Genomic DNA, 24,240 nt, shown 5'->3' with positions numbered 1-24,240 from the left:
CTAGCAATAAAATACTAAAACAACAATAATAAATAGAAAACCTGTCTATTTTCCCATACTGGTTAATGTGAGGAGAAAACACCTGCCCATTGCAATCCCACAAAAATGGTTTTAATACAGGGTCACAGAAAATTCAATGGTTTTATAGCCCACTATAAAACAGCCCTTTGTCTTTTCCCCCTAATTCCCGAGTGTCACATTTAACAAAAAAAGGAAACTACAGATAATAGAGGTGTTTGCAGATTAGCCTTTCAAGCCATAAATAACATAGGGTTTTGCTCACCTACAAATATTAAGGCAGCTTATCAATGTTTAAGTGCCTTCCTCTCTGTAATAGTTGCTAACATTTTAACCCAGGCAAATTGGGAATTTTTTCTCTCCTGTCTTCTTACATTGACAGAGTACACATTCATAAGGTTCTATGATCAGATTTCACGGTATAAAAAGTGAGGCATCGCCTGAACACTCGCCTGCTACGTGAGAGGCCCTGTTTTGGGAGATGTGTCTGCTCTACGCTTTCCTTGCTCTGCTCTCTCTCTGCTATGGTCTCGATCCTCACTGTCCTGGACGATGCAGCTGTGACTCAGAGCAGTCGGTGCAATGCTACAGGCTAACAGAGGTGCCATCGGGCATTCCTTCCACCACCAAGAAGCTCTACATCAGCCATAGCAAAATTCAACACCTTCAGGTAATCACTCATTCTCCTGCAACTTTATTTTGTGAGACAGGGTGAAGGGGTGACTGTGGGGTTGTTAAACTTAATGTAAATAATCAAAACTTAAAAGCGATGATTATGAAATTGTGTTGCAGTACTAGCTACCTGTTTGCTCTGTGTAGTGAGATGGGTATGTGCCTCTGGATATTTCATTTTAGTTAAGGAGCCCCCCCAATAATAAAATAATATTTTGTTTTAGTTTTTTAAAATTTTAATTATGTTGTTGCAGAGTTAAAGTAGAGTAATGATTCTTAACAAAAAGAGTTTGAGAGCATTGGTTTCTTCGTGTCCCCATTTTAAAAAGAATTTGGGCGAAAAAACATACTTTTGTTTATGCCATAGAAGGCAGATGATACTTATAACATTATAAGGCTATCAAGATAAACACAGCATGTGAGAATTATTCATACAAACCCTACAAACCAGCCAGGCATTAATATCTTTATGGAAACTTATACAGAAGAAATACACGTTTTTGTTTTGCCACATTACTGAAATTCTCATTCTATGTGCTTTTATTTTTTAATTTATTTATTTTTAGTTGATCTATGTGCTTTTAATTATGGCGTTTATTTTCATGCTTTCCTATTCAGAGGGCACTTGAAAAGAGTGCTATAGATCTGTCTGACTTGTATAACATGAAGAAACTTGTTTTTGACCTTTGGTATTTTGAAAGGTATCAAGAGACTAGAGTTCTCATTTTAGTTTTCTCACTAGCGATAGAATTACCTTAGGCAAGCAGTTAAAAAAAAAAAAATCTCTGGACCTTATTTGTTACTTTTATGACATGAGAAGGCTGGATTAGATTGGGGATCCCAGGAATTTTCTAAATGGAAAATTCTATGACTCTCTGGTCACTGCTTCCCCCTCATCAATCCAAACCTTAAGATAAGGAAATACCTGTGTATGATCCAGATGCAGAGACTCAGCAAGGGAATGTACTTTTCCTTCAAACAGAGACACCTCCCTGTCCCCCTGTTTTATTTGGTCAAGAAATTTTAATGTAGGTGCACACAAACCCTGGGAGTTTGAAATATGTGGCATGGTATTTATTTCGAGGTTCAATAAGCACCACTGCCTAGTCGTCATCTGTTTACTTTCCTCTTCTAATCCAGTAGTGCCTAATGCCTGTCAGGTCTCAGAATTCAAGCAAGACACCTGGTTAAAGGGCAAAATGCTTAAATATTTGTCCTGAGGACTTGAGATACTGAGAGGTGGAGTGTCAACGAAGCCTGGTAATGATCCCCCACTGCTGCTCTGCAGTCAGTAAAATGAAATTATGTCTCTCATCAAACTCACTTACTGATTGAGTTCATTTGTCACTGGTTTAGGTTCACTCAACAGCAATATTGATTGGTTTAGGTTCAGTGAATAGCAATATTGCCACTTCCCTGACTTTAACCTAGTTAATTATCTCTAGAAAGGACTGTTCGCAGAAGAAAAGTTGAAGAAAGAAAGGACTGTTTGGTGAAGGAAGTAGAAAGTTCTGAGCAATAATACTTTTCTTTTCCCTTTTAAAAATCCTTCAGGCTTTAAATGACCATATTTTACTTGCATTTAGTGAATGCAATGTTATTCTGTTTATCTGGTTTGAATTATAGAATTAGGTGCCTGTATTTTAAACAAAAAGACTTAAAATGGATCTACAGATTAATAACAATATAAACTATATATATATACACACACACACACACATACACGTACATATATACACATACATAACATATACATGTATGCATGCATAGCATGTTTATATATACATATATATGTGTGTATATACCACAATTTTAAATGTGTCTATTACTTGTTCATATGATTCAATTGTCTTTGGGTCTGTGAATGCTGTGGTTGAGACTGGAGATAAAAGATGAAAAATTCAGTTCCAGGAGTTTCTTAGTGGCCTAGTGGTTAGGATTCTAGGCTCTCAACTGATGTGGCTCAGGTTTAATCCCTGGTTGGGCAACAAAGATCCTACAAGCCACACAGTACAGTCAAAAAGATTAAAAAAGTATTAAAAATTCAGTTTCTGCCCTCAAGAAAAGAGGGTTTTATTCATCCTTTTATCTGTAAAAATCCCTACTTCTTTGAGGTGCACATCATCAGACAATAACACTGTTTGTTCCTCTGTGAGTTTTATACTGTGCCCCTGTCTCTTTCATCCTAAGTCTCCTAGTCTTCCTCTCCATCCTAAGTTCTGCATCTTTTGGGGTGCCTTTAGCGTTCAATATCCTAGTCCCACACTTCCTTGAACTCACAAAAATTATCTATCTACATTTGCAGTTCTCCACAGCTGTCTACTCTCTTGTTTATATCATAATCCTCTTTATACCTGAAATTTTTCTAGTCAAAAGTCTTGAATTCCCATATGCGCTCTCTTGTCATTATCTCCTTTCTATTCAGCTGCCACATGCTGCGCTTATCATTCTACCTCATGGAGACTTCTAATCCTAGATCTACCCACATTCTCTCAGATATCAGTCCATTTCTTATTTATCTTCTTTCCCTACCTCTTCCCCTTTTGCATCCCACAATTGTGACCCTATGGACTGTAACCCACCAGGATCCTCTGTCCACAGAATTCTCCAGGCAAGAATACTGGAATGGGCTGCCATTCCCTCCTCCAGGGATCTTCCTATCCCAGGAATTGAAACTGCATCTCCTGTGGCTCTTGCATTGCAGACAGGTTCTTTACCAATTATCTCAACGCTTATTCAGCAAAGCCTCAGTCTCTGTTTAACATGATCACTTTCCTTTGTTTCTCCTATACCTGGACAGCTGGTGCTGCTGGAGAGGATCATATCTGGTGTCATACCCAAGATAACTTTTACCAAACCCAAGGTCATGACAATGCATGCCTGTATTTTCTTCTAAGAGTTTTACAGGTTTAGCTCTAACATATAAAGAACAAATAGAAATGTCTTTGGGGTTCTCCAGTGACTCAGTGGTAAAGAACTTGCCTGCAATGCAAGAGCCACAGGAAATGCAGGTTCAATTCCTCGGATGAGAAGATCCCTGGAGGAGGGCATGGCAACCCACTCCAGTATTCTTTCCTGGAGAATTCTGTAGACAGAGGAGCCTGGCAGGTTACAGTCCATAAGGTTGCAAAGAGTTGGACATGACTGAAGCAACTTAGCATGCATACAGAAATGTCTTTCTGGTGGCAGTCAATGAAAATAATTATTTACATATATCTTTTGTGGAAGAGAAGAAGGTACTTCAGATTATTCTTGTGTAAGAAATGTATAGGGACTTCCCTGATGGCCCAGCGGGTAAGACTCTGTGCTCCCAATGCAGGGGTCCTGGGTTTGATTCCTGGTGAGGGAACTAGATACCTGGTGCCGCAACTGCAGTCTCAGTGCCGCCCCCCAGTTGTGTCTGGCTATTTGCGACCCCATGGCCTGTAGCCTGCCAGGCTCTTCTGTCCATGGAATTTTCCAGGCAAGAATATTGGAGTGGGTTGCCATTTCCTCCTCCAGGGGATCTTCCCCACCCAGGGAATGAACCTACATCTCTTGGGTCTCCTGCATTGGCAAGCAGATTCTTTACCACTATCCCATTTGGGAAGCCCCCAATTAAGACGTACTGCAGTCAAATAAATAAATACATATTTTTTAAAAAGAACTATATAGTTTATCAACAAGGGAGAAGTTATGAATTCTTTTTATATTCTCTCCATACTTTCCAGAATTTTTAAATTTTTTACAGAGAACAAATGTTGCTTCGATGATCAGGGAAAATTCCAACATAGTTTAGAAAATGCCTTGCTGGCTTGGTTCACATATGTCTGAGGCAGTCACTGTGAACGTGTTGGATTCCTGTGTGCATTTGACCTAAACAGAGCCTAAGGAAGTCCTGTGACCCTCTAGTGCTTGGAAGGGGAGCTTCCCAGAACTGAAAACTGAAACAAAGCCTTTCCATGGAGAGACCAGCAGAATTGGCCCCTCTGCTCTGTTTCATTTTACTTGGCTTGCTTTTTTTTTCTTTAACTTTTCATATTATATGGTAACTTTTATCTCCATAAGTATTAGGTTCGCCAAACTGTAAAACTGTGATGGCAGGAATTTTACTTAGCTAAGCTTTCTAAGCCTGTTTCTCTTTTTTTCCCCCAAGCCTAATTGTTAACACCAAACCACACTTGCCTTGCTTTTTAACCAATGTTGACAAATGGCCAACAGTCCCAAGGTTAGCTCCAAGGCAAAAGCATCTCTTTCCACATCTCTTGAGCACAACCCTGCTCAGCCCACGGAAATGGAAAAAACAAGTCTGGCAGATTTTTTTTGCCTTTGTCAGCTCTGCAAACTCAACTGATAAGTTGAAAATCAATGGGTGTCTTTCTCATTGTGGCACCAGAACTCTATACACTTCAGCTAAATTCACGTTATAAACAGTAAAGTTAAAAATATATGTGTGTTAACATTTCTCCAAAGAAGACATACAGATGGCTAACAAACACATGAAAAGATGCTCAACATCACTCATTATCAGAGAAATGCAAATCAAAACCACAATGAGGTCCCATCTCACACCGGTCAGAATGGCTGCGATCCAAAAGTCTACAAACAATGAATGCTGGAGAGAGTGTGGAAAAAAGGGAACCCTCTTACACTGTTGGTGGGAATGCAAACTAGTACAGCCACTATGGAGAACAGTATGGAGATTCCTTTAAAAAACTGGAAATAGAACTGCCTTATGACCCAGCAATCCCACTGCTGGGTGTACACACCTAGGAAACCAGAGTACATAGACACATGTACTCCAATGTTCATTGCAGCACTGTTTACAATAGCCAGGACATGGAATCAACCTAGATGTCTGTTGGCAGACGAATGGATAAGGAAGTTGTGGTACATGTACACAATGGAATATTACTCAGCTATAAAAAAGAACACATTTGAATCAGTTCTAATGAGGTGGATGAAACTGGAGCCTGTTATACAGAGTGAAATAAGTCAGAAAGGGAAAGACAAATATTGTCTATTGACACACATTATGGAATTTACAAAGAAGATGGTAACGAAAACCCTATATGAGAGACATCAAAAAACACACAGATGTAAAGGACAGACTTTTGAACTCTGTGGGAAAAGGTGAGGGTAGGATGATTTGAGAGAATAGCATTGAAACATGTGTATTACCAAATGTTAAATAGATGACCAGTGCAAGTTCGATGTATGAAGCAGGGCACTCAAAGCCAGTGCTCTGGGACAACCCAGAGAGATGGGGTGGGGAGGGAGGTGGGATTTTCAGGATGGGGGGACACATATACACCCATGGCTGATTCATGTCGATGTATGGCGAAGACCACCACAATATTGTAAAGTAATTAGCCTCCAATTAAAATAAATAGATTAATTTTTTAAAATATATGTGTTAGGGTAAGATAAACCTGGATTGGAAGCCCAATCTTTCCACTTCCTAGCAAGAAATACTTGGACAAATTGTTCTGCCTTCTTGAGCTTTAGTTTCCCTCAGTGAAAAGGGAATAATCATGTTTACACACAGAGCTTTGTAAACATAAGCATTGTATGTGCCAGTTCCAGTGACATGGATGAACCTAGTGGCTGTTATACAGAGTGAAGCAAGTCAGAAAGAAAAAACAAGTTCTGTGTATTAACACATATATACGGAACCTAGAAAAATGGTACCGATGAACTTATCTGAGGGCAGGAACAGAGAGCAGACGTAGAGAGAGGACTTGTGGACACAGCAGGGGAAGAGAGGGTGGGACAGCGTGAGAGAGTGGCACTGACACATATACACTACCAGATGCAAAGCAGATGCTAGTGGGGAGTGGCTGGATGACACAGGGAGCTCAGCCCGCTGCTCTGTGATGACCTACAGGGGCGGAGTGGGAGGGAGGTTCAAGGAGGAGGAGATGTAAGTATACTTAGGCTGTTTCAGTTGTTGTACGGCAGAAACCAACACAAAAGTATAAAGTAAGTGTCCTTCAATTAAAAGACAAAAGATAAGCATAGTAAATATTTAGAAAATGGTAGGCCATTTTAACTAATAATCAGTTCAGTTCAGTCGCTCAGTCGTGTTCCACTCTTTGTGACCGCGGGATTATAGCACGCCGAGCCTCCCTGTCCATCACCAACTCCCGGAGCTTGCTCAAACTCACGTCCATTGCATCGGTGAGGCCATCCAACTATCTCATCCTCTGTCATCCCCTTCTCCTCCTGCCCTCAATCTTTCCCAGCATCAGGGTCTTTTTAAAGGAGTCAGTTCTTCGCATCAGGTGGCCAAAGTATTGGAGTTTCAGCTTCAGCATCAGCCCTTCCAATGAATATTCAGGACTGATTTCCTTTAGGATTGACTTGTTGGATCTCCTTGCTGTGCAAGGGACTCTCAAGAGTCTTCTCCAACACCACAGTTCAAAAGCAACAATTCTTCGGTGTTCAGTTTTCTTTATAGTCCAACGTTCACATCCATACATGACCACTGGAAAAACCATAGCTTTGACTAGACGGACCTTTGTTGGTAAAGTAATGTCTCTGCTCTTTAATATGCTAAGTTGGTCATAGCTTTTCTTCCAAGGAGCAAGCTTCTTTTAATTTCATGGCTGCAATCACCATCTGCAGTGATTGTGGAGCCCCCCAAAATAGTCTCTCACTGTTTCCATTATTTCCCCATCTATTTGCCATGAAATGATGGGACCAGAAGCCATGATCTTCGTTTTCTGAATGTTGAGTTTTAAGCCTACTTTTTCACTCTCCTCTTTCACTTTCACCAAGCAGCTCTTGAGTTCTTCTTCACTTTCTGCCATAAGGGTGGTGTCATCTGCATATCTGAAGTTATTGATATTTCTCCCAGCAATCTTGATTCCAGCTTGTGCTTCATCCAGCCCGACATTTTACATGATGTACTCTGCACAGAAGTTAAATAAGCAGGGTGACAATATACAGCCTTAATGTACTCCTTTCCCAATTTGGAACCAGTCTGTTGTTCCATGTCCAATTCTAATTGTTGCTTCTCGACCTGCATACAAATTACTCAGGAGGCAGGTCAGGTGGTCTGGTATTCATATCTCTTGAAGAATTTTCCACAGTTTGTTGTGATCCACAACAGAGGCTTTGTCATAGTCAAAAATCAGAAGTAGACGTATTTCTGGAACTCTCTTGCTTTTTCGATCTTCCAATGGATGTTGGCAATTTGATCTCTGGTTCCTCTGCCTTTTCTAAATCCAGCTTGAACATCTGGAAGTTCACAGTTTATGTACTGTTGAAACCTGGCTTGGAGAATTTTGAGCATTACTTTGCTAGAGTGTGAGATGAGTGCAATTGTGCAGTAGTCTGAGCATTCTTTGGCATTGCCTTTCTTTGGGATTGGAATAAACCTGACCTTTCCAGTCCTGTGGCCACTGCTGAGTTTTCCACATTTGCTGGCATATTGAGTGCAGCACTTTCACAGCATTATCTTTTAGGATTTGAAATAGCACAACTGGAATTCCATCACCTCCACTAGCTTTGTTTGAAGTGATGCTTCCTAAGGCCCACTTGACTTCACATTCTAGGATGTCTGGCTCTAGGTGAGTGATCACACCATTGTTATCTGGGTCATGAAGATCTTTTTTTGTACATTTCTTCTGTGTATTCTTGCCACCTCTTCTTAATATCTTCTGCTTCTGTTAGGTCCATACCATTTCTGTCCTTTAATGTGCTCAGCTTTGCATGAAATGTTCCCTTGGTATCTCTAATTTTCTTGAAGAGATCTCTACTCTTTCCCATTCTATTTTTTCCTCTACTTCTTTACATTGATCACCGAGGAAGGCTTTCTTATCCCTCCTTGCTATTCTTTGGAACTCTGCATTCAAATGGGTATATCTTTCCTTTACTCCTTTGCCTTTTGCTTCTGTTCTTTTCTCAGATACTTAAGGCCTCCTCAGACAACCATTTTGCCTTTTGCATTTCTTTTTCTTGGGGATGGTCTTGATCACTGCCTCCTGTCACGAACCTCCATCCACAGTTCTTCAGGCACTCTGTCTATCAGATCTAATATGTTGAATCTGTTTGTCACTTACACTTTATAATTGTAAGGGGTTTGATTTAGGTCATACCTGAATGGTCTAGTGGTTTTCCCTACTTGCTTCAATTTAAGTCTGAATTTGGCAATAAATTCTGAGCCACAGTCAGCTCTCTGTCTTGACTTTGCTGACTGTATAGAGCTTCTCCATCTTTGGCTGCAAAGAATATAACCAATCTGATTTAGGTATTGACCATCTGGTGATGTCCATATGTAGAGTCTTGTGTTGTTGGAAGAAGGTGTTTACTATACTCTGTCAGCCTTTGACCTGCATCGTTTTGTACTCCAAGGCCAAATTTTCCTGTTACTCTAGGTAGTTCTTGACTTCCTACTTTTGCATTCCATTCCCCTATAATGAAGAGGACATGTTTTTTGTGTTAGCTCTAGAAGGTCTTATCGGTCTTCATAGAACTGTTCAACTTCAGCTTCTTCAGCATTACTGGTCAGGGCATAGATGGATTACTGTGATTTTGAATGATTTACCTTGGAAACAAACAGAGATCATTTTGTCACTTTTGAGATTGTATCCAAGTACTGCATTTTGGACTCTTGTTCACTATGATGGCTACTCCATTTATTCTAAGGGATTCTTGCCCATAGTAGTAGATATAATGGTCATCTGAGTTAAATTCACCCATTCCAGTCCATTTTAGTTCGCTGATTCCTAAAATGTTAATGCTCATTCTTGCCGTCTCCTGTTTGACCACTTCCAATTTGCCTTGATTCATGGACCTAACATTCCAGGTTCCTATGCAATATTGCTCTTTACATCATTGGACTTTGTTTCCATCACCAGTCACATCCACAACTGGGTGTTGTTTTGGCTTTGGCAAAAGTAATCTGCATTCACCTGATAAAGGGAAAAGGTTCTCTATGCTTAATAACATAAAACGACTATTCCCTGGATTTAGTTAAGAATATGACTGGTATTTACTATGTAGGCTAGTCTATATACTTTATATATAAAAATGGAGACAAATTGAAGCTCCCACACCACACTTTGTCCTCAGAGAAACTGTCCATTCAGATTCATGTCATCTCTGAGACTGGCTGCATAGTCGGCTGTCTTTTTAGGGTTTGTCGTCAAGCAGATAGAAGTGGAGGCATTTGCAACATCAAGGTCTTTTTTTCGGGACATCAACAGTCCCAGAGGTGCAAATCAATGTGTAGAGTCATTTATGACTTAATATGAAAGAAAGCCTAGAAAAAGGCAATTTAGAATGAAGAATAGATTAAACACCCTGCATCTTGGACAGGTCATTTATTTTATTTTTATTTTTTGGCCTCATCGCTTCAGTTCAGTTCAGTTCAGTCACTCAGTCATGTCCGAATCTTTGCAACCCCATGGACTGCAGCACACCAAGCTTCCCTGTCCACCAACTCCCGGAGCTTGCCCAAACTCATGACCATCTCATCCTCTGTCGTCCCCTTCTCCTCTCACCTTCAATCTTTCTCAGCATCAGGGTCTTTTCCAATGAGTCAATTCTTCACATCAGGTGGCCAAAGTATTGGAGTTTCAGCTTCAGCATCAGTCCTTCCAATGAATATATAGGACTGATTTTCTTTAGGATTGACTGGTTTGTTCCTCTTGCAGTCCAAGGGAATCTCAAGAGTCTTCTCCAACACCATGGTTCAAAAGCATCAATTCTTCAGCATTCAGCTTTCTTTATAGTCTAACTCTTACATCCATACATGACCACTGGAAAAACCATAGCTTTGACTAGATGGACCTTTTTGGTAAAGTAATGTCTCTACTTTTTAATATGCTATCTAGGTTGGTCATAACTTTCCTTCCAAGAAGCAAGTGTCTTTTAATTTCATGGCTGCAGTCACCTTCTGCAGTGATTTTGGAGCCCAAGAAAATAAAACCCGTCACTGTTTCCATTGTTTCCCCATCTATTTGCCATGAAGTGATGGGACTGGATGCCATGATCTTTGTTTTCTGAATGTTGAGCTTTAAGCTAACTTTTTCACTGTCCTCTTTCACTTTCATCAAGAGGCTCTTTAGTTCTTCTTCACTTTCTGCCTTAAGTGTGGTGTCATCTGCATATCTTAGGTTATTGATATTTCTCCTGGCAATCTTGATTCCAGCTTAAACCTTCCCTTATATGGAAGATTTGTACTATATAATCTCTAAAATTTCTGCTTTTCTAAAAATATGATCTGTGTCCAGATCTTGTGTCTCATTTGAAAAACATTAATTATAGACCACAGGCAGCAGAAAATGTATTAGAAAATGATGAGTTGAGGAAGAAAGGGCTTTGGAGTTCTGTAAACCCTGTTGAAATTCAAACTTGCAGGGTTATGAAGAGAACTAATAATGACATGTAAAAAAGCACATGGAACTTGTAGATGCTCAACAAATTCAAAAACAAAAAGTACTATTCTTGGGACTATGACTAATTAATGCATCTGATTAATCATTAAGAAAATATCAAATGTTAGCAGCAATATATAAGCCAAGGCAGCTGCCAAAAATTTTATGATTAAAAATATTTGTTTATTGAATTTTTAACACGAGATTCTTCAACTAGTGTACCATTTTAGGAGATGCTTTAAAATATACCATAATTCACATCACAGGTCCTCCTATAGTATAATCACATATAACAAATATGTGCTGCAGAATTAACCCACTTTGAAGGTATTAACCGTATACTGGTATTACAAAAGGGTTCAACTGCACAGTTAAATCAACATTTAGAAGCTATAGACAGTAAGACATAAAATTGTGCATTGAAAATTCCAGCTTAACTGAATTCTAAATCAGGTTGAAAATTTTGTGAAGATTTATTAAGCTGAGGAAAATCTGGAACAATTCTTCATTTACCTAAACATGATTTTACTCGAGAAACAAATACCAAAAATTACACCATCCTAAAAAGGAGGTAGATGTCAAGCTAGGAGTTTGGAGGGTATGTGGAAAGATAGGTGTGCTTAAACTTGCAAACCATGGAGAAAGTGTATCAGATTCCTAAAATTGAGGAGAGGAATTGCATTAGGTCTGGGGTATATGCATGAATGGACTCCTTGCTCTACAGACATGGAGACACGTGTATCCTATTTGTTTCTTCATGAATCTTTTTCATCAATGAAACAAAAATTGGGGAGTGGGAACAAGGAGACTAGTTTTCCAAACTATAATATACTTGAAAATGTCTTTCTAATAGGCCCATCCAACTGATAGCAGTATCTAGGACATTAAATTTTTTTTACTTTTAATGCTTAAAATTGTTTAAATGTAATTTAATAATTTTAACACATCTAGACAATGTGAAATATAGATAGATAATGAAAATTCCCTATAACCTTACCTTCTAAGAGTTAGCAACTCTAGTTAACAGCTTGGTGAAATTTCCAGATTGTTTCCTTTTTGGCTGTTACAAGATGATGCAACAAAGAACATCCTGTCGCACACATCATTGTGCAATTTGTAAGCACTTCTACCTAGAAGTAAACTTGCTGGGTCAAAGAATACACAGCAAAAGTTGGCCAATTTTATGTCTATCAATAGTATATGAAAGTGCTTAAAATATTTTAGACCTCTTACACTGCTGCTGCTGCTAAGTCGCTTCAGTTGTGTCCGACTCTGTGCGACCCCATAGATGGCAGCCCACCAGGCTCCCCCGTCCCTCTAGCAGGTGTGAATAAAAATGGTCAGGACCTGAGTTTCTATCCTTTTCCAAGAGATAATTTAAAACCACATGGAGCCCAGCCTGTGCTCTGTGATGACCTTGAGGGAGGGAATGGGGTGGGGAGCGAGGTTCAAGAGGGAAGGGGTATATATCAGATCAGATCAGTCGCTCAGTCGTGTCCAACTCTTTGCGACCCCAAGAATCGCAGCACGCCAGGCCTCCCTGTCTATCACCAACTCCCGGAGTTCACTCAGACTCACGTCCATCGAGTCAGTGATGCCATCCAGCCATCTCATCCTCTGCGTCCCCTTCTCCTCCTGCCCCCAATCCCTCCCAGCATCAGAGTCTTTTCCAATGAGTCAACTCTTCGCATGAGGTGGCCAAAGTACTGGAACATAAATGTATATAATTATGACTGATTCATGTTGTTGTATAGCAAAACCAATACAATGTTGTAAAGCAACTTCCCTCAAATTAAAAAAAAGTTTCATTACTTAAAATTTTTTTTAATTTGAGAGAAGTTGCTTTACAATATTGTATTGGTTTTGCTATACAACAACATGAAGAATCCCAGAGACGGCAGAGCCTGGTGGGCTGCCATCTGTGGGGTCGCACAGAGTCGGACACGACTGAAATGACTTAGCAGCAGCAGCAGCAGTAATAAAATAAAATAGATCCTGAAGGAAAAAGCTGAAGTATCATTAGTATTGAATGGAAACGTATATGCCTTTTTAAAAATAATAATCCTAATTTACTGCTTTTCTCCTCTTTTCCCCATCCCTGCTTTTTTTTTTTTAATAGCTCTCTAACTTTACCCAAATGTTAGCTCTAGAAGATTTTCTTCTGCTGGCCAGTGGAACAGAGTCAGTAGAAAACGACACTTTCAAAACTCTGAGTACTTTGAAGACCTTGGAACTCTGGAAAAATAAGTTAAGACGGGTCCCCCGTGCTCTCCCAGCCAGTCTTGAAGTGTTAAAACTAAATGATAATTCAATATATGTCCTTCACGGATCTGATTTTGAAGGACTGAAGAAATTAAAAATCCTTGAACTGAAAAACAATCTGATCTCTTCTATCTCTACCAGCATGCTCTCCTCCCTTGTCAGTCTGCAAAGCTTGATGTTAGACGCCAACAACATCGAGAATGTGGAGGGACCGCTGGCACTTCCCCATCTGAAACATCTGAGCATGGAAAATAACAAGCTACATCTCATACCAGCTAGCTTCTTCACTTCCCTTCAGTCTCTGCAATTTCTCAGTTTCAGTAGTAACTTTCTGACTAAAATTCCTATTAACCTCCCCAAATCTTTGCTCTCTTTAAAAATGGAGAGAAACCGGCTCAAAGCGGTGAGGTTTCGAGATATGAAACACTTAGAGAATCTTTCCCACCTTTACCTGTCAGAAAACTCACTCTCTTCCATCGAGGGGGCACAGCTCCTTGCCAATTTAACCACCCTTGAGGTGTCCCAAAACCAACTTCAGACGTTGCCCCTCCGACTACCAGCCCGGCTACAAAAGCTGGATATCAGCAATAATCTGATTCGGAAAGTTACCGCACAAGATTTCCGGGACCTCCGAGATTTGAAACACTTGTTTCTGGACAACAACATTGTCAGCTTGTTTGAAGCTGGAGCCCTGCAGAAGTGTTCCCAGCTCTCCAATCTGGCCTTGGAGCAGAACCTACTCCTGTCTATACCTCTGCGGTAAGTGAGCTTTATCATCTGTGGAACTTACCAGAGAAGTCTTCCAAAGATGGGGGCAACTAAGTACATTATACAAGAAAGAAAAGTAGTCCAGGTAAATGTAATTTATCTGATTAAAGCTATCCAAGGGTTCAGAGGCAGAAGTTTTAAACAAGGGTTTGGAATCTCCAGCCCTCAAGCTGACTCCTACACTAACTTACCTTGCCTGTGGGACAAGATATCAACAGATCTATATTAGAGATCTGTATTAGAAGCAACTGCAGCTTCAGGGAAGTATGCTAACGAACATCACAGGGGGCTATTACTTGTAAAAATGTGTTCTGGTTGTCTAAGCTATGGCCTGGATCCAGCAACAGGCGCACTAGGCATGTGCTTAAGGGGGTGCATGCTTAGTCCTGTCTGACTCTTTACAACCCCATGGACTGTAGCTGCCAGGTTCCTCTGTCCATGGAATTTTCCAGGCAAGAATATTGGAGCAGGTTGCCGTTTCCTACTACAGGGGATCTTCCCGACCCAAGGATGGAACTCGTGTCTCTTGCATCTTCTGCATTGGCAGGCAGATTCCACTGCACCATTTGGGAAGCAAGGCATGTGTTTAACACTAGCAAAGCAAGGACCCCAGGAAAAACTGAGGGGGAAAATGTAGTAAGACATTTATATTTTTAAAAGCATTGAAATAGTTTATAAGGGAAAAATCAAAATCTTGAAATCTAACATTGTATTTATTTTGAATTATGCATTTAGGAGTCATTTGTTTTTCTCAGTGCTGTGGGGTGCTGCTTAGTTTTCTGTGGGCCTGTTTGTGAGTGTGTGAGTCAGTTTGTGTTGGTCTTACCTTATGTTTTCAGTTGTTTCTTTTATTCTCTTTGTCTCACACACACAAACACACATACATCCTCATACTCTGGCGCTTAATAAATTTTTTCCAAATATCCCTACTTCTATCTCCAACCCACTGTACTTGTTCCCCTCTAACCAAAGTCATAATCTGTTACTAATATGTTCATGTTAATTGACTCTATTTAACTTTTATCCCATGTTTCACATTTTAAAGTAGAATAAAAATAGAAGAGTAAGTACTATTATTCTCCTTAAAAAGATACTATGTTGTTTATTAAACAGCAGATTCTTTTTCTTTGTGGGGCAGTGGTCTTTGTGGGGCGGTGGGCAGGGTGTGCAGGGGTGGGAGTGTTCTAGACACAACAGCCAGTACAAAGACTCTAAGGCTAGAGCATGTGGTCAGTATTTCAAGACTCTCATTCTTAAGACCAAGATCATGTCATCCGGTCCCTTCACTTCATGGCAAATAGATGGGGAAACAATAGTAACAGGGGAAATGGTAATGGGGAATGGTTCAGTTCAGTTCAGTTCAGTTCAGTCGCTCAGTCGTGTCCGACTCTTTGCGACCCCATGAATCGCAGCACGCCAGGCCTCCCTGTCCATCACCAACTCCCAGAGTTCACTCAGACTCACATCCATCAAGTCAGTGATGCCATCCAGCCATCTCATCCTCTGCGTCCCCTTCTCCTCCTGCCCCCAATCCCTCCCAGCATCAGAGTCTTTTCCAATGAGTCAACGCTTCGCATGAGTTGGCCAAAGTACTGGAGTTTCAGCTTTAGCATCATTCCTTCCAAAGAAATCCCAGGGCTGATCTCCTTCAGAATGGAATGGTTGGATCTCCTTGCAGTCCAAGAGACTCTCAAGAGTCTTCTCCAACACCACAGTTCAAAAGCATCAATTCTTCAGTGCTCAGCCTTCTTCACAGTCCAACTCTCACATCCATACATGACCACAGGAAAAACCATAGCCTTGACTAGACGAACCTTTGTTGGCAAAGTAATGTCTCTGCTTTTGAATATGCTATCTAGGTTGGTCATAACTTTCCTTCCAAGGAGTAAGCGTCTTTTAATTTCATGGCTGCAGTCACCATCTGTAGTGATTTTGGAGCCCAGAAAAATAAAGTCTGACACTGTTTCCACTGTTTCCCCATCTATTTCCCATGAAGTGATGGGACTGGATGCCATGATCTTCGTTTTCTGAATGTTGAGCTTTAAGCCAACTTTTTCACTCTCCACTTTCACTTTCATCAAGAGGCTTTTGAGTTCCTCTTCACTTTCTGCCATAAGGGTGGTGTCATCTGCATATCTGAGGTTATTGGTATTTCTCCCGGCAATCTTGATTCCAGCTTGTGCTTCTTCCAGTCCAGCATTTCTCATGATGTACTCTGCATATAAGTTAAATAAACAGGGTGACAATATACAGCCGACGTACTCCTTTTCCTATTTGGAACCAGTCTGTTGTTCCATGTCCAGTTTTAACTGTTGCTTCCTGACCTGCATACAAATTTCTCAAGAGGCAGATCAGGTGGTCTGGTATTCCCATATTCCCATGGGGAATGGTAACAGGTTTTATTTTCTTGGGCTCCCAAATCACTGCAGATGGTGACTGCCGCCATGAAAGTAAAAGATGCTTGCTCCTTGGAAGAAAAGCTCTGACAAACCTAGACAGAGTATTAAAAAGCAGAGACGTCACTTTGCTGACAAAGGTCCATATAGTCAAAGCTATGGTTCTTCCAGTAGTCATGTACAGATGTGAGAGTTGGACCATAAAGAAGGCTGAATGCTGAAGAATTAATGCTTTTGAACTGTGATGTTGGAGAAGACTCTTGAGAGTCCCTTGGACAGCAAGGAGATCAAATAAGTCAATCCTAAAGTAAATCAACCCTGAATATTGATTGGAAGGACTGATGCTGAAGCTGAAGCTCCAGTACCCTTTGGCTACCTGATGTGAAGAACTGACTCATTGGAAAACACCCTGCTTTCTGGGAAAAATTGAAGGCAGGAGGAGAAGGGGATGACAGAGCATGAGATGGTTGGATGGCATCACCAATTCAATGGACATGAGTTTGAGCAAACTCTGGAAGATACTGAAGGACAGGGAAGCCTGGCGTGCTGCAGTTCATGGGGTTGCAAAGAGTCAGACATGACTGAGTGACTGAACAACAACATTCTTGTTATTTAAATAATTTCTCTACTATATTTTCGACTACTGCATGCTCCTCCAAAAAATATGCATCAAGTAAAAAGTCACAAAACAGGTTAGGGAGTAACTATCTCACCTAAGGATTCTCAGCAGGCTCTGACAGCCATGGACAAAACTGTGAACTTGGTGAATTTTTCTATTCAGGTGACTTTTAGAAAGCATTTGGGGAAGTAATCCTGCTAAGTTTAATGAGTGAAAAGTAGCTTAATTATTCTTAATTACTTCTGACAGAGTATCTGTGTTTTAATAAGTGACTACAGAAAGCACAATGCTTTTACCCAACAGAATGTATAATGGGTTTGCAAGCCTGCTGCCTAAAACTCAGCATTCAAAAAACTAAGATCATGGCATCTAGTCCCATCACTTTATGGCAAATAGATGGGGAAACAATGGAAACAGTGACAGACTTTATATTTTTGGGCTCCAAAATCACTGCAGATAGTGACTGCAGCCATGAAATTAAAAGACACTTGCTCCTTGGAAGAAAAGCTATGACCAACCTAGACAGCATATTAAAAAGCAGAGACATTACTTTACCAACAAAGGTCCATCTAGTCAAAGCTATGGTTTTTCCAGTAGTCATGTATGGATGTGAGAGTTGGACTATAAAGAAAGCTGAGAGCTGAAGAATTGATGCTTTTGAACTGTGGTGTTGGAGAAGACTCTTGAGAGTCCCTTGGATCGCAGGAGGATCCAACCAGTCCATCCTAAAGGAAATCAGTCCTAAATATTGATTGGAAGGACTGATGCTGAAGCTGAAACTCCAATACTTTGGCCACCTGATGTGAAGAACTAACTCATTTGAAAAGACCCTGATGCTGGGAAAGACTGAAGGCGGGAGAAGAAGGGGACGAGAGAGGATGAGATGGTTGGATGGCATCACTGACTCAATGGACATGAGTTTGAGCAAGCTCCAGGAGTTGGTGATGGACAGGGAAGCTTGGTGTGCTGCAGTCCATGGGGTCGAAAAGAGTCGGACATTTCTGAGCCACTGAACTGAACTGACTGAAGCCTGCTGCTGCTGCTGCTCAGTCGCTTCCGTCCTGTCCGACTCTGTGCAACCCTATGGACTGTAGCCCTCCAGGCTCCTCTGTCCATGGAATTTTCCAGGCAAGAATACTGGAGTGGATTGCCATGCTCTCCTCCAGGGGATTTTCCCAATCCAGGAATTGAACCCAGGTATCCTGCGTTGCAGGCAGATTTTTTTTTTTTTTTAACCACTGATCCACCAGGGAAGCCCTTGCAAGCCTGAGCTAACCCTAATTTTCAAATCTGATTTCACAATTTGGATAACTTTTAAAAAGCCCATTCATGCCTAGACCTCACTTCAAACCAGTTACGTCATCACCCCAGGCATCAGTATTTTTAAAAAGCTCCCCAGATGAATTTAAGGCATAGCCCAGGTTGAGAACTACTGGGAAAGGACAATGAGGCAAGTAATGAGCGACCAGGGGGTAGCTCATGGGTATGCCCATGAGGCATAAATGAAGCCACACAGCTCTCTACTCTGTCAGAGAACTTGGCCTGTGTTCTTATAGAAAGTGATTTTTAAATTCCCCATCATGACCACCAAACCCCTACTCTGCAATTTTTCTTTGAATTGGAAATTTGGAAGGACCCCAAAAAGTTTTTCCATGGTTTCCCTCCTATAAAGAATTAAAGTACAATACTATCTATTCCTTGGGCTTCCCTGGTGACTCAACCATAAAGAATCTGCCTGCTAATGCAGAAGATGTGCATGTGTTCCCTGGGTCGGGAAGATCCTCTGGAGGAGGAAACGGCAACCCACTCCAGTGTTCTTGCCTGAAAAATTCCATGGACAGAGGAGCCTGGCAGCCTACAGTCCATGGGGTCGCAAGAGAGTTGGATATGACTGAGTGACTCAATCACAACTTAGAATTTAGACTACCCAGAACCTGGGTCTCACTTTTTGCTGCTTCTCATTTCACCAGTCTGCAGCTCAGGGAACAAAGATAAGTTACACCATTCCTTCATTATTCACAGTTTGGATAATTCAAATGCAGAATAGCTTTCTACAACCTAATGAAGCCAGTTAGCATTTTTTTCTTACACTCAAGTGCCATCTACTGACAAAATGGGGGTGTGCCTCTTTTTACGCTAAGAAGGGGTATTGCCCAAAGAACAAACAGCATTTCTAGACACTTGTTTGTCTTAAAATCAGGGCTACATTTTTATAGAAATCAGATTTATAAAGACAAACTATATCAAAGAAATAAATGACTGCCAAAAGCAGGAAATTACTGATTTCTCTTATAATACCATTTTGATTATCCATAACAACATGAAAGAAAAAAAGATACTTCTAAGAACAGGTACAGTTTTTGGCTACCCAGCTGATAATTGAATAAGTGTGTTTGTTTAAAAGAAAAGCTTGGCTTGCTCATTGTCCTTAGTTAACATTTTTATGTGACTTCTGTGCAGTGAATACTTGGAAAATCAGAAGCCTTAAAAAGCTAAATAACTGGGACTTCCGCAGTGGCCCAGTGGTTAAGACTCCACTTCCAATGCAAGCGGCATGGGTTGAATCCCTAGTCGGGGAACAAAGATCCCACATGCTGTGGATGTGGCCAAAAAAAAAGAGCTAAATAATTTACCTGAAGTCACATACTAGTAGATAGAATAGCCAAAGTTAGAACTCAAAGTCTTAATAAGTAGACTTGACTCTTGAGTTTACCATATCTTTCCTCAGCTGCTGGGCCCCTTGTACCCTCAATAGTTCCAGAGCCTTGGTTGCTGCATCATCACCAATTAACAGTCCATTTTTGGGGGGGAAAAAAAAAGCTACACACAGATTTTCTGTATAACTTTTCGAGATGTAAGCTGGATAAGCTGGTGTGTGCACAAAGTTACAGTCTCTCAGGGATTAATTTCAAACTGAATTTAACTGTGGATATCAATTTGAAAATTGTTAATTGTATTAACAACAGACTTATTAAGAGAAAATGTCTTTGCAGAAGCTTATACCACACTTAAAATGTATGAAGTGATTTTCCCTGGTAAATTAACCTATTTTGTTAGGTAAATTTAATTCCAAATTTTAAAAAAGTCACTTTTAAGCATGACTTTAAAATATTCAAAAGCACAAATACTTATGTATGTATATATATATTATATGGTTTAGGAGATGAATACAAATATAAAATACATAAACATAAATATATACAACTATAAAATGTAAATATCAAAGAAAAAAACCAAGGACAAAATTTAGGCTAAGTGCCAGTAACCATGGGCTTCCCTGGTGGCTCAGATGGTAAAGAATCTGCCAGCAACGTGGGAGACTAGGGTTCAATCCCTGGGTTGGGAAGATCCCCTGAAAAAGAAAATGGCTACCCATTCCAGTAGCCTAAAAGATTAACCTTTTAGAATTAAATTCATCTAAAAATAACACTATAACAAACAAAAGGTAATATTGTTGTAAAATATGGTTAAATTCATTTGTTTCTTTCTCTTTGGCATAGCAATCATATGACTGAGACCACCATAAAAAATTCCAGTGAATACTAAAAAGCATGAAATAGAATACATTCACATGGCATGGAGATAGCATTTGGGTGGTATTTTTCAGGACCTTTTTTCCCATAAAACTTTTTCGCTTATTGCACTTCATAAAGAGAATGAAGTGAAGTGGCTCAGTTGTGTCTGACTCTTCGCGACCTCATGAACTGTAGCCTATCGGACTCCTCCGTCCATGGGATTTTCCAGGCAAGAATACTAGAGTGGGTTGCCATTTCCTTCTCCAGGGGAACTTCCCGACCCAGGGATCCAACCCGGGTCTCCCAGATTGTAGGCAGACGCTTTACCGTCAGAGCCACAAGGGAAGCACTTAATGGAAAGTTGTTGACTCAGAGAAAGATTTTCAGTTCACAACTGTGATCCTTTTTTATTTTTATCAACAGTTGTTAGCATGAAATTTTTCAAATTGGTAGCCACAGTTAAATTTTTTTTTTCTGATTATACAGCAATACCTGTTCAAGGTTGAAAACTTTGTGTGCTGAGAAACAAAGGAGTCATCCATAACTGCTCAATCAGAACCCATGTCTAGCCATAAGTTGTTTTTATGTATTTCAAATCAATTTTGTCTTCTATTTTCCCCATTTAACATTATTGTGTAGCTTTTTTTTTCTGTTTCTTTATTTTTTTTGTTTTATAAATATCACTATGGACCCAGAGATCTTAATTCATTCAGTGAGTTATGGTTATTTATAGTTGCTAGTCTCTTTTGATGCTCAAATTTCCTTAATAGGAGCCTCTCCAAGCTGGTTCCTGTGTTCATGGGACACAATTCCATTATCTCTATTTAAAAAAAAAAATTGTGGTAAAACACACATAACATAAAATTCACCATGTTAACCATTTTAAAATGTACAATTCAACATTAAGTATATTTGCACTGTTGTGCAACCAGCGTCCAGAACTTTTTCATCTTGTGAAACTGAAACTCTGTACCCATTAAACAGCTCATTTCCCCTCTCCCCTAAATCCCTGACAACCACTATTCTACTTTCTGTTTCTATGAATTTGACTACTCTAGACATCTTATATAAGTAGAATCATACAGCAGTTATCTTTTGAAGTGAAGTGTTTGTCAGCCAGTCGTGTCAGACTCTTTGTGATCCCATGGACTGTAGCACACCAGGCTTCTTTGTCCGTGGAATTATCCAGGCAAGAATACTGGAGGGGGTTGTCATTCCCTTTTCCAGGGAATCTTCCTGACCCAGGGATCGAATCCGGGTCTCCTATATTGGAGCAGATTCTTTAACGTCTGAGCCACCAGGGAAGTTATCTTTTTATGACTGGCTTTTTTTCCCACTTAGCGTAGTATCCTTATTCATGTTGTAGCATGAGTCAGAATTTCCTTCGTTTTAAGGCTGGATAATATTCCATTGTAGGTACTTATATTTTGTATTTTGCTTACTCATTCATCAATCAATGGACATTTGGATTGCTTCCACATTCTAACTATTGTGAATTTGACATGGGAGTATAACATGGGTGCATAAGTATCTCTTTGAGAACTTCTTTTCGATTCTTTTGAGTATATACACAAAAGTGGAATTGCTGGATCATATGGCAATTGTATTTTTAATTTGGGGAGGACCACCATACTGTTTTCCATATCGTCTGTACCATTTATCCTCCCATCCACAGTGCACAAAGGTTCCAATTTCTCCACACTCTTGCTAACACTGTATTTTTGGATAGCAGCCATCATGATAGGTGTTCCAGCAATCTCTGAACAATTCATTGCGTTCTGGTTCAGATGTTCTAGCTTATTTTGCCCCAGACATGGAATTAGCCATTTTTTCAAGATTTTCACTGGAGGAGAAAAATATATGAATATAAAATAGAAGAAATCAGAGGATTAGAAAATAAGTCCTATGAGAAAGGGTTAAAGATCAATAGGTAAGACTTAGGTTTGTACTTTAAATTATCTTTTCAAAATAAAGCTTGTTTTCTAGCTTCAGAGGGAACAGAACGGTGCAGCAAACTTGGATGTTGCTCAGTCTGAGTTGCCTCGGCAGTTTGGAATGACGGTCACAGCCTCCTCTCACATCCTGTTTCCATGCTTTTTCAGGCTCCCAGGAACCTTAGCCAGGCTGGACCTAAAAGGCAATGCCATCCAGGATATTGCTGAGAGGGAGGTCAAGGATCTGAAGCAGCTTCAGGTTCTAAACCTCAGGAACAACAGGCTTTCCGCTTTAGACCTCAAAGCCCTGGAGGTGCTGCCTCGCCTCCGGCACCTGTATCTGGATGGAAATCCATGGAATTGCACCTGCAGTCTCCTGAGAGCCAGAGAGGTCCTGAAGGCCAAGGGCACAGATGTGAGGGGAGGACAGTGTGTGGCACCAGCTGAACGACAAGGGGAGAGCTGGATGTCTTCCAAGAAGATCATGAAGCAATGTGAGCATCACTTACATCTGACCGAGAAAAGCAAAGAGACCAAAAAGAAACCAAAGCTGGAGGAGCACGCCAGCATCAGAATCAATGTGGATGATGATTATTATGATTATGAGATAGATTAAGGATGAGCTTTGTTTGCAGTTTAGAAAAAGATTTTGTTTCTTTCTTTCTTAAATGTAGACCTCATTTTTAGAGCAGTTTTAGGTTCATAGCAGAATCGAGAGCAAAGTACAGAGATTTCCTGTATACCCTCTACCCCTACACAAACATAGCCTCCTGCATTACTACATGTCCCACCAGACGTGGAACATTTATTACAGTTGATGAACCTGTATCAGTGCATCATAATCACCTAAAGTCCACAGTTTACATTGGGGTTCACTTTTGGTGTTGTACATACCATCAGTCAGTTCACTCAGTCATGTCCAGCTCTTTGCGACCCCATGGACTGCAACACGCCAGGCCTCCCTGTCCATCACCAACTCCCAGAATTTACTCAAACTCATGTCCATTGAGTCAGTGATGCCATCCAACCATCTCATCCTCTGTCATCCCCTTCTCCCACCTTCAATCTTTCTCAGCATCAGGGTCTTTTCCAATGAGTCAGTTTTTCTCTTGAGAGAAGACTTTTTTTGAGAGTTCAAAAGTATCAATTCTTCTGTACATACTATGGGTTTGGACAAACATATAATGACATGTATTCACCATTATAGTATCACAGAGTAGTCTCACTGCCCTAAAGGTCCTCTTTGCTCCACAAAAATGCTTTTTAATGTTCAATCTGTTAAGCAGAAATATATAATACATTTAGATATGCAATAAGTTTAAATAAGTTTTTCTCTTTTTTTTTAATGAATGAAATGACAGTTAAGTTGAAATGACGGTTAAGATAAGTTGAGGTGGAAGGAGTAATGTAGAAAAGATCAACGTTCAGAAGAAGATGTAAATTCCTACCATGTTAAAAGTAATTTGTGTTTTATACTGAAACCTAGACAAACAGTAACGCCCAATAAAATCGCCATCTAACTTCCTGCAAATTGAGCAGATCGTTTTCTCAAATAAAGTGATGATTTCGTATATGAAGCTGGTACCTAAAGGCCTATACTATACACGTTTGCTTACAAGAAATAAAAATGGACTCTAACTTCAAGCAGGAAAGAATTTATTGAAAAGATTGGGACTAGCTCACAGAATCAAA

The 24,240-nt window shown here is 40.2% G+C and overlaps 1 protein-coding gene across 1 annotated transcript; it reads left to right on the top strand.

The window, feature by feature from the left end:
* Window positions 1–487: 487 nt before the first annotated feature.
* Window positions 488–23,901, top strand: LOC109563494 (nephrocan-like). The gene is made up of 3 exons (XM_070795620.1): window positions 488–688; window positions 13,174–14,075; window positions 22,717–23,901. The coding sequence occupies exons 1-3, from the start codon at window positions 500–502 to the stop codon at window positions 23,162–23,164; spliced, it is 1,539 nt and encodes a 512-aa protein (XP_070651721.1). The 5' UTR covers window positions 488–499; the 3' UTR covers window positions 23,165–23,901.
* The last annotated feature ends 339 nt before the right edge of the window (window positions 23,902–24,240 follow it).

The sequence above is a fragment of the Bos indicus genome, chromosome 9 (assembly GCF_029378745.1).
Source record: "Bos indicus isolate NIAB-ARS_2022 breed Sahiwal x Tharparkar chromosome 9, NIAB-ARS_B.indTharparkar_mat_pri_1.0, whole genome shotgun sequence".
Lineage (NCBI taxonomy): Eukaryota > Metazoa > Chordata > Mammalia > Artiodactyla > Bovidae > Bos > Bos indicus.
This window is presented reverse-complemented; position numbering and strand designations above follow the sequence as displayed.